The 12,949-nt window shown below is 51.6% G+C and overlaps 1 protein-coding gene across 1 annotated transcript in view; it reads right to left on the bottom strand.

Moving 5' to 3' along the window:
• LOC140264888 (inosine-5'-monophosphate dehydrogenase 1-like) overlaps window positions 1–12,949 on the bottom strand; it is a gene marked incomplete at its 5' end in the record, with an annotated part of 61,731 nt that overhangs the window by 21,625 nt on the left and 27,157 nt on the right. Inside the window, 2 exons of the mRNA XM_072360785.1 lie at window positions 955–1,032; window positions 3,619–3,709. Coding sequence (XP_072216886.1) covers window positions 955–1,032; window positions 3,619–3,709 — 169 coding nt within the window. The remainder of the gene's footprint in view (window positions 1–954; window positions 1,033–3,618; window positions 3,710–12,949) is intronic.

Genomic DNA, 12,949 nt, shown 5'->3' with positions numbered 1-12,949 from the left:
TATAGGGACAGGTATAGCGACACTTATAGGCACAGGGATATGGACACTTATAGGGACACGTACAGGGATGGGGATGGGGATACATATACGGAGAGGGATGGGCATGAAATGGGGACACATATAGGGACAGGGATAGGGACAGGTATGGGATGGGATGGGGACAGATAAAGGGACAGGGATGGGGACAAGGATAGAGATGAGGACACATATAGGGACACTGATAGGGACATGGTTAGCGATGGGGACACATATAGGGACACATATAGGGACAGGTATAGGGACAGCGATAGGGATGGGGACACATATAGGGACAGGGATGGGATGGGGATGGGATGGAGACAGATATAGGGACAGGTATAGGGACAGGGATGGGGGAGATATAGGGACAGATATAGGGAAAGATATAGGGACAGGTATAGGGACAGATATAGGGACACTTATAGGGACAGGTATAGGGACAGGTATAGGGACAGGGATAGGGACAGATATAGGGACAGGAATAGGGACACTTATAGGGACAGATATAGGGACACTTATAGGGACAGATATAGGGACAGTATAGGGACAGGTATAGGGACAGGTATAGGGACAGATATAGGGACAGATATAGGGACTGGTATAGGGACAGGTATAGGGACAGATATAGGGACAGATATAGGGACAGGTATAGGGACAGGTATAGGGACAGTATAGGGACAGATATAGGGACAGGGATAGGGACAGATATAGGGACAGGTATAGGGACAGATATGGGGACAGATATGGGGACAGGTATAGGGACAGGTATAGGGACAGGTATAGGGACAGATATAGGGACAGGTATAGGGACAGGTATAGGGACAGATATGGGGACAGATATAGGGACAGGTATAGGGACAGGGATAGGGACAGGGATAGGGACAGGGATAGGGACAGGGATCTCTATGGGGTCTTTGGGTCCCTTTGGGGTCTCACCGTCGCCGCCCCCCATCCCGACTCTCAGAGCGTCGGCGCCCGCCTCGATCAGATTCCTGGCCTGCGCCGCCGTCACCACTGTGTATAGACAGCAGCACCTACAGCCAGCCCCATAGCACTGCCCCATAGCGCTGCCCCATAGCACTGCCTGCCCCATAGCGCTGCCCCATAGCGCTGCCCCATAGCACTGCCCCATAGCGCTGCCCCATAGCACTGCCCCATAGCACTGCCCCATAGCACTGCCTGCCCCATAGCACTGCCCCATAGCACTGCCCCATAGCACTGCCCCATAGCGCTGCCCCATAGCACTGCCCCATAGCACAGCCCCATGGCACACCCCCCGCCCCCCATCCCGCCCTGCCCCATAGTGCTGCTCCATAGCGCTGCCCCATAGCACTGCCTGCCCCATAGCGCTGCCCCATAGCACAGCCCCATAGCACTGCCCCATAGCACTGCCCCATAGCGCTGCCCCATAGCACTGCCCCATAGCACTGCCCCATAGCACTGCCTGCCCCATAGCACTGCCCCATAGCACTGCCCCATAGCACTGCCCCATAGCGCTGCCCCATAGCACTGCCTGCCCCATAGCACTGCCCCATAGCACTGCCCCATAGCACTGCCCCATAGCGCTGCCCCATAGCACTGCCCCATAGCACAGCCCCATGGCACACCCCCCGCCCCCCATCCCGCCCTGCCCCATAGTGCTGCCCCATAGCGCTGCCCCATAGCACAGCCCCATAGCACTGCCCCATAGCGCTGCCCCATAGCACTGCCCCATAGCGCTGCCCCATAGCACAGCCCCATAGCACTGCCCCATAGCACAGTCCCATAGCACTGCCCCATAGCGCTGCCCTATAGCACTGCCCCATAGCGCTGCCCCATAGCGCTGCCCCATAGCACTGCCCCATAGCACTGCCTGCCCCATAGCACAGCCCCATAGCACAGCCCCATAGTGCTGCCCCATAGCACTGCCCCATAGCACAGCCCCATAGCGCTGCCCCATAGCACAGCCCCATAGCGCTGCCCCATAGCACTGCCTGCCCCATAGCACTGCCCCATAGCACTGCCCCATAGCACTGCCCCATAGCGCTGCCCCATAGCACTGCCTGCCCCATAGCACTGCCCCATAGCACAGTCCCATAGCACTGCCCCATAGCGCTGCCCCATAGCACAGCCCCATAGCGCTGCCTGCCCCATAGCGCTGCCCCATAGCGCTGCCCCATAGCACTGCCCCATAGCGCTGCCCCATAGCACTGCCTGCCCCATAGCACTGCCCCATAGCACTGCCTGCCCCATAGCACTGCCCCATAGCACAGTCCCATAGCACTGCCCCATAGCGCTGCCCCATAGCACAGCCCCATAGCGCTGCCTGCCCCATAGCGCTGCCCCATAGCGCTGCCCCATAGCGCTGCCCCATAGTGCTGCCCCATAGCGCTGCCCCATAGCACAGCCCCATAGTGCTGCCCCATAGCGCTGCCCCATAGCACTGCCCCATAGCACAGCCCCATAGCGCTGCCCCATAGCACTGCCTGCCCCATAGCGCTGCCCCATAGCGCTGCCCCATAGCACTGCCCCATAGCACTGCCTGCCCCATAGCACAGCCCCATAGCACAGCCCCATAGTGCTGCCCCATAGCACTGCCCCATAGCACAGCCCCATAGCGCTGCCCCATAGCACAGCCCCATAGCGCTGCCCCATAGCACTGCCTGCCCCATAGCACTGCCCCATAGCACTGCCTGCCCCATAGCACTGCCCCATAGCACTGCCCCATAGCACTGCCTCATAGCACTGCCCCATAGCGCTGCCCCATAGCACTGCCTGCTCCATAGCACTGCCCCATAGTACTGCCTGCCCCATAGCACTGCCCCATAGCGCTGCCCCATAGCACTGCCTGCCCCATAGCACTGCCCCATAGCACTGCCCCATAGCGCTGCCCCATAGCACAGCCCCATAGCGCTGCCCCATAGCACTGCCTGCCCCATAGCACTGCCCCATAGCGCTGCCCCATAGCGCTGCCCCATAGCACTGCCTGCCCCATAGCGCTGCCCCATAGCGCTGCCCCATAGCGCTGCCCCATAGTGCTGCCCCATAGCGCTGCCCCATAGCACAGCCCCATAGTGCTGCCCCATAGCGCTGCCCCATAGCACTGCCCCATAGCACAGCCCCATAGCGCTGCCCCATAGCACTGCCTGCCCCATAGCGCTGCCCCATAGCGCTGCCCCATAGCACAGCCCCATAGCACTGCCTGCCCCATAGCACAGCCCCATAGCACAGCCCCATAGTGCTGCCCCATAGCACTGCCCCATAGCACAGCCCCATAGCGCTGCCCCATAGCACAGCCCCATAGCGCTGCCCCATAGCACTGCCTGCCCCATAGCACTGCCCCATAGCACTGCCTGCCCCATAGCACTGCCCCATAGCACTGCCTCATAGCACTGCCCCATAGCGCTGCCCCATAGCACTGCCTGCCCCATAGCACTGCCCCATAGTACTGCCTGCCCCATAGCACTGCCCCATAGCGCTGCCCCATAGCACTGCCTGCCCCATAGCACTGCCCCATAGCACTGCCCCATAGCGCTGCCCCATAGCACAGCCCCATAGCGCTGCCCCATAGCACTGCCCCATAGCGCTGCCCCATAGCGCTGCCCCCCACCCCCCACTCACCGCTGCCGGCCACCACCTGCACGTTGGGGTGTCGCTGTTTGATGTGTCGGATCATGGACAGCTGCGACACCGAGTTACCCTGCACCGAATCCTGGTGACAGCAACAGCGACATCATGGGACCCCAGAACCCATAACCCCATAACCACCCTATAACCCCATAACCCCACAACCCCACAACCCCATAACAACCCCACAACCCCACAACCCCATAACAACCCCATAACCCCACAGCCCCATAACACCATAACCCCATAACCCCACAACCCCATAACCCCAAAACTCCATAAACCCACAACCCCATAACCCCATAACCATACAACCCCGCAACCCCATAACCCCATAACCCCATAACCACACAGCCCCATAACCACCCCATAACCCCATAGCCCCATAGCCCCATAACCACACAGCCCCATAACCACCCCATAACCCCACAGCCCCATAACCATACAGCCCCATAACCCCATAACCCCACACTCCATAATCCCACACCCCATAACCCCACAGCCCCATAACCCCATAACCACATAACCATACGGCCCCATAACCCCATAACCACACAGCCCCATAACAACCCCATAACCACACAGGCCCATAACCCCATAACTACAAAGCCCCATAATCCTATAACCATACAGCCCCATAACCACACAGCCCCATAACCCCATAACCCCATAACCATACAGCCCCAGAACCATACAGCCCCATATCCCCATAACCACCCTATAACCCCATAACTCCACAAGAACATAACCTCCCCATAACCCCATAACCCTATAACCCCACAACCCCATAACCCCATAATCACCCCATAACCATACAGCCCCATAACCCCATAACCACCCCAAAACCCCAAAACCCCATAACCCCATAATCACCCCATAACCACACAGCCCCACAACCCCACAACCCCATAACTCTACTGCCCCATAACCCCACAACCCCATAGCCCCATGACCCCATAATCCCAAGACCCCATAACCCCATGACCCCATAACCCCACAACCCCACAACCCCACAACCCCATAACCCCATAACCATACGGCCCCATAACCCCATAACCCCATAGCCCCATAACCACATAGCCCCATAACCATACAGCCCCATAACCCCATAGCCCCATAACCACACAGCCCCATAACCATACAGCCCCATATCCCCATATCCCCATAACCACATAACCCCATAACCCCATAGCCCCATAACCACATAGCCCCATAATCCTATAACCATACAGCCCCATAACCACCCCATAACCCCATAACCACACAGCCCCATAACCCCCAATGACCTCCATTAACCTCATATACCCCCATATACCCCATGTAACCCCATGTAACCCCATGTTACCCCATATAACCCCATATAACCCCATATACCCCCATGACCCCATGACCCTATAACTCCCATGACCCCTTGACCCAATGACCCCATAACCTAAATTAACCCTCTGTCCCCATATATCCCTATGATCCCATAACTGCCATGAACCCCTTGATCCCATGACTTCCATGACCTCCATTAACCCCATGACCTCCATTAACCCCATATCCCCCCATGACCCCATATGACCCCATATGACCCCATATAACCCCATATTACCCCATATACCCCCATGACCCTATATGACCCCATATAACCTCATATAACCCCATATAACCCCATGACCCCATATAACCCCATATACCCCATATAACCCCATATACCCCCATGACCCAACTAACCCCATATACCCCCCATGACCCCATATGACCCCCATGACCTCCATTAACCCCATGACCCCATATGACCCCATGACCCCATATAACGCCATGACCCCCATGACCTCCATTAACCCCATTAACCCTCATGACCCCATGACCTCCATTAACCCCATGACCTCCATTAATCCCATATACCCCCATGACCCCATATGACCCTATATGACCCCATATAACCCCATATAACCCCATACAACCTCATATAACCCCATATACCCCATATAACCCCATATACCCCCATGACCTCCATTAACCCCATTAACCCTCATGACCCCATGACCTCCATTAACCCCATATACCCCCATGACCCCATATGACCCTATATGACCCCATATAACCCCATATGACCCCATGACCCCATATAACCCCATATAACCCCATATAACCCCATGACCTTCATTAACCCCATTAACCCCCATGACCCCACATGACCCCATGACCCCATATGACCCCATATAACCCCATATACCCCATTAACCACATGACCCCATATAACCCCATATACCCCCATGACCCCATATGACCCCATATGACCCCATGACCCCATATACCCCCATGACCCTATATGACCCCATATAACCCCATGACCCCATATAACCCCATATAACCCCATATAACCCCATATAACCCCATATACCCCCATGACCCCATATAACCCCATATACCCCATATAACCCCATATAACCCCATATACCCCATATAACCCCATATGACCCCATATAACCCCATGCAACCCCATATAACCCCATATAACCCCATATAACCCTATATACTGCCATGACCCTACTAACCCCATTAACCCCCATGACCCCATATACCCCCATTAACCCCATATAACCCCATGTAACCCCATATAAACCCATTAACCCCATGACCCCATATACCCCCATGACCCCATATAACCCCATGACCCCATGACCCCATATAACCCCATATTACCCCATATACCCCAATGACCCCATATGACCCCATATGACCCCATGACCCCATGACCCCATATACCCCCATGACCCTATATGACCCCATATAACCCCATACAACCTCATATAAGCCCATATAACCCCATATCCCCCATATAACCCCATATACCCCATATAACCCCATATGACCCCATATAACCCCATATGACCCCATATAACCCCATGACCCCACTAACCCCATATAACCCCATGACCTCCATTAACCCCATGACCCCATATAACCCCATATAACCCCATGACCTCCATTAACCCCATGACCCCATACAACCCCATATAACCCCATATAACCCCATGACCCCATATAACCCCATGACCCCATTACCCCATATAACCCCATGACCCCATATGACCCCATATAACCCCATGACCCCACTAACCCCATATAACCCCATGACCTCCATTAACCCCATGACCCTATATGACCCCATATGACCCCATGACCCCATGACCCCATATAACCCCATGACCTCCAATAACCCCATATGACCCCACATGACCCCATGACCCCATATAACCCCATATAACCCCATGACCTCCATTAACCCCATGACCCCATATGACCCCATATGACCCCATGACCCTATATGACCCCTTATAACCCCATATAACCCCATATACCCCCATGACCCCATATGACCCCATATGACCCCATGACCCCATATAACCCCATATAACCCTATATACCCCCATGACCCTACTAACCCCACTAACCCCCATGACCCCATATACCCCCTTAACCCCATATGACCCCATATAACCCCATATAACCCCATATAACCCCATATAACCCTTATAACCCCATATAACCCCATGACCTTCATTAACCCCATTAACCCCCATGACCCCACATGACCCCATGACCCCATATAACCCCATATACCCCATTAACCACATGACCCAATATAATCCCATATTACCCCATATACCCCCATGACCCTATATGACCCCATATAACCCCATATAACACCATACAACCTCATATACCCCCATGACCCCATATACCCCCATATACCCCATATAACCCCATATACCCCCATGACCCTACTAACCCCATTAACCCCTATGACCCCATATACTGCCATGACCCTATATGACCCCATATGACCCCATATAACCCCATATACCCCCATGACCCCATATGACCCCATATAACCCCATGACCCCATATAACCCCATATAACCCCATGACCCCATATAACCCCATATAACCCCACATACCCCATATACCCCATATAACCCCATATAACCCCATACAACCTCATATAACCCCATATAACCCCATATAACCCTTATAACCCCATATAACCCCATATAACCCCATGACCCCACATGACCCCATATAACCCCATATAACCCCATATGACCCCATATAACCCCATATAACCCCATATGACCCCATATAACCCGATATAACACCATGACCTCCATTAACCCCATGACCCCATATGACCCCATGACCCCATGACCCCATATAACCCCATACAACCCCATACAACCCCATATAACCCCATATCCCCCCATATAACCCCATGACCCCATATAACCCCATATAACCCCATATAACCCCATGACCCCATATACCCCCATGACCTCCATTAACCCCATTAACCCTCATGACCCCATATAACCCCATATAACCCCATATAACCCCATGACCCCATATAACCCCATGACCCCATATAACCCCATTAACCCCATGACCTGCATTAACCCCATATATCCCCATGACCCTCTATGACCCCATATAACCCCATATAACCCCATACAACCTCATATAACCTCATATAACCCCATATACCCCATATAACCCCATGACCCTACTAACCCCATTAACCCCCATGACCCCATGACCTCCATTATCCCCATGACCCCATATGACCCCATGACCCCATATAACTCCATATAACCCCATATAACCCCATGACCTCCATTAACCCCATGACCCCATATGACCCCATATAACCCCATATACCCCCATGACCCCATATGACCCCATATAACCCTATGACCCCATATGACCCCCATGACCTCCATTAACCCCATATACCCCCATGACCCCATGACCCCATATGACTCCATATAACCCCATATAACCCCATATAACCCCATATAACCCCATACAACCTCATATAACCCCATATAACCCCATATTACCCCATATACCCCATATAACCCCATATACCCCAAATACCCCATATACCCCATATAACCCCATATACCCCCATGACCCTACTAACCCCATATACCCCCCATGACCCCATATGACCCCCATGACCTCCATTAACCCCATGACCCCATATGACCCCATGACCCCATATAACCCCATGACCCCCATGACCTCCATTAGCCCCATGACCCCATATAACCCCATATGACCCCATATAACCCCATATAACCCCATGACCCCATATAACCCCATATAACCCCATACAACCCCATATAACCCCATGACCCCATATAACCCCATATAACCCCATATAACCCCATATAACCCCATATAACCCCATATAACCCTATATACTGCCATGACCCTACTAACCCCATTAACCCCCATGACCCCATATACCCCATATAACCCCATATAACCCTTATAACCCCATATAACCCTATATAACTCCATATGACCCCATATACCCCCATGACCCCATATAACCCCATGACCTCCATTAACCCCATGACCCCATATGACCCCATGACCCCATATGACCCCATATGACCCCATATAACCCCATACAATGCCATACAACCTCATATAACCCCATATAACCCCATGACCCCGTATCCCCCCATGACCCCATATACCCCCATGACCCCATGACCTCCATTAACCCCATATAACCCCATATAACCCCATATACCCCCATGACCCCATATAACCCCATATGACCCCATGACCCCATATAACCCCATATTACCCCATATACCCCCATGACCCCATATGACCCCATATAACCCCATATAACCCCATATGACCCCATGACCCCATATAACCCCATATTACCCCATATACCCCCATGACCCCATATAACCCCATATACCCCATATAACCCCATATAACCCCATATACCCCATATACCCCCATATAACCCCATGACCTCCATTAACCCCATGACCCCATATGACCCCATATAACCCCATATAACCCCATATAACCCCATATAACCCCATACAACCTCATATAACCCCATATACCCCATATAACCCCATATAACCCCATATAACCCCATATAACCCTTATAACCCCATATAACCCCATATAACCCCATGACCCCACATGACCCCATATAACCCCATATACCCCATATAACCCCATATAACCCCATATACCCCATATACCCCCATATAACCCCATGACCTCCATTAACCCCATGACCCCATATAACCCCATATAACCCCATATGACCCCATATAACCCCATATGACCCCATATACCCCCATATACCCCCATATAACCCCATATAACCCCATATAACCCCATATGACCCCATGACCCTATATGACCCCATATAACCCCATATAACCCCATATACCCCCATGACCCCATATAACCCCATACAACCCCATATAACCCCATATAACCCCATACAACCCCATATAACCCCATGACCCCATATAACCCCATATAACCCCATATAACCCCATACAACCCCATATAACCCCATGACCCCATATAACCCCATATAACCCCATATAACCCCATATGACCCCATATAACCCCATGACCCCATATAACCCCATATAACCCCATATAACCCCATATAACTCCATATGACCCCATATACCCCCATGACCCCATATAACCCCATGACCTCCATTAACCCCATGACCCCATATGACCCCATATAACCCCATGACCCCATATGACCCCATATAACCCCATGACCTCCATTAACCCCATGACCCTATATGACCCCATATGACCCCATGACCCCATGACCCCATATAACCCCATGACCTCCAATAACCCCATATGACCCCACATGACCCCATGACCCCATATAACCCCATATAACCCCATATAACCCCATATAACCCCATATAACCCTTATAACCCCATATAACCCCATATACCCCCATGACTCCATATAACGCCATATAACCCCATGACCCTATATGACCCCATATAACCCCATATAACTCCATATACCCCCATGACCCCATATGACCCCATATAACCCTACGATCCCATATAACCCCATGACCTCCATTAACCCCATATACCCCATTAACGCCATGACCCCATATAACCCCATATAACCCCATAAACCCTCTTGACCCCATATAACCCCATGACCTCCATTAACCCCATACAACCCCATGACCCCATATGACCCCATATAACCCTACGAGCCCATATACCCCCATGACCCCATATACCCCCATATAACCCCATGACCCCATATAACCCCATTAACCCCATGACCTCCATATACCCATATATACCCATGACCCCATATAACTCCATGACCCTCTATGACCCCATATAACCCCATATAACCCCATATAACCCCATATAACCCCATATAACCCCATGACCTCCATTAACCCCATGACCCCATATAACCCCATATAGCCCCATGACCCCATATAACCCCATATGACCCCATGACCCCATATAACCCCATATACCCCATTAACCCCCATGACCCCATGACCTCCATTAACCCCTATGACCCCATATGACCCCATATAACCCCATGACCTCCATTAACCCCATGATCCCATATGACCCCATATAACCCCATATACCCCCATGACCCCATATAACCCCATACAACCCCATATAACCCCATATAACCCCATATAACCCCATATAACCCTTATAACCCCATATAACCCCATATACCCCCATGACTCCATATAACCCCATATAACCCCATGACCCTATATGACCCCATATAACCCCATATAACCCCATATACCCCCATGACCCCATATAACCCCATATGACCCCATGACCCCATATAACCCCATATTACCCCATATACCCCCATGACCCTATATGACCCCATATAACCCCATATAACACCATGACCCTATATGACCCCATATAACCCCATTACCCCCATGACCCCATATGACCCCATATAACCCCATGACCTCCATTAACCCCATGACCCCATATGACCCCATATAACCCCATGACCCCATATAACCCCATATAACCCCATATAACCCCATATAACCCTTATAACCCCATATAACCCCATATACCCCCATGACTCCATATAACCCCATATAACCCCATGACCCTATATGACCCCATATACCCCCATATAACCCCATATACCCCCATATAACCCCATATAACCCCATATAACCCCATATAACCCTATATACTGCCATGACCCTACTAACCCCATTAACCCCCATGACCCCATATACCCCATATAACCCTTATAACCCCATATAACCCTATATAACTCCATATGACCCCATATACCCCCATGACCCCATATAACCCCATGACCTCCATTAACCCCATGACCCCATATAACCCCATATAACCCCATATGACCGCATATAACCCCATATAACCCCATGACCTCCATTAACCCCATGACCCCATATGACCCCATATAACCCCATGACCTCCATTAACCCCATGACCCCATACAACCCCATATAACCCCATATAACCCCATGACCCCATATAACCCCATGACCCCATTACCCCATATAACCCCATGACCCCATATGACCCCATATAACCCCATGACCCCACTAACCCCATATAACCCCATGACCTCCATTAACCCCATGACCCTATATGACCCCATATGACCCCATGACCCCATGACCCCATATAACCCCATGACCTCCAATAACCCCATATGACCCCACATGACCCCATGACCCCATATAACCCCATATAACCCCATGACCTCCATTAACCCCATGACCCCATATGACCCCATATGACCCCATGACCCTATATGACCCCTTATAACCCCATATAACCCCATATACCCCCATGACCCCATATGACCCCATATGACCCCATGACCCCATATAACCCCATATAACCCTATATACCCCCATGACCCTACTAACCCCACTAACCCCCATGACCCCATATACCCCCTTAACCCCATATGACCCCATATAACCCCATATAACCCCATATAACCCCATATAACCCTTATAACCCCATATAACCCCATGACCTTCATTAACCCCATTAACCCCCATGACCCCACATGACCCCATGACCCCATATAACCCCATATACCCCATTAACCACATGACCCAATATAATCCCATATTACCCCATATACCCCCATGACCCTATATGACCCCATATAACCCCATATAACACCATACAACCTCATATACCCCCATGACCCCATATACCCCCATATACCCCATATAACCCCATATACCCCCATGACCCTACTAACCCCATTAACCCCTATGACCCCATATACTGCCATGACCCTATATGACCCCATATGACCCCATATAACCCCATATACCCCCATGACCCCATATGACCCCATATAACCCCATGACCCCATATAACCCCATATAACCCCATGACCCCATATAACCCCATATAACCCCACATACCCCATATACCCCATATAACC

This window comes from Excalfactoria chinensis, unplaced genomic scaffold (assembly GCF_039878825.1).
Source record: "Excalfactoria chinensis isolate bCotChi1 unplaced genomic scaffold, bCotChi1.hap2 Scaffold_332, whole genome shotgun sequence".
In the NCBI taxonomy this organism is placed as follows: Eukaryota; Metazoa; Chordata; class Aves; order Galliformes; family Phasianidae; genus Excalfactoria; species Excalfactoria chinensis.
The sequence above is the reverse complement of the archived record's forward strand: the minus strand, read 5'-3'. Positions and strand labels throughout refer to the sequence as shown.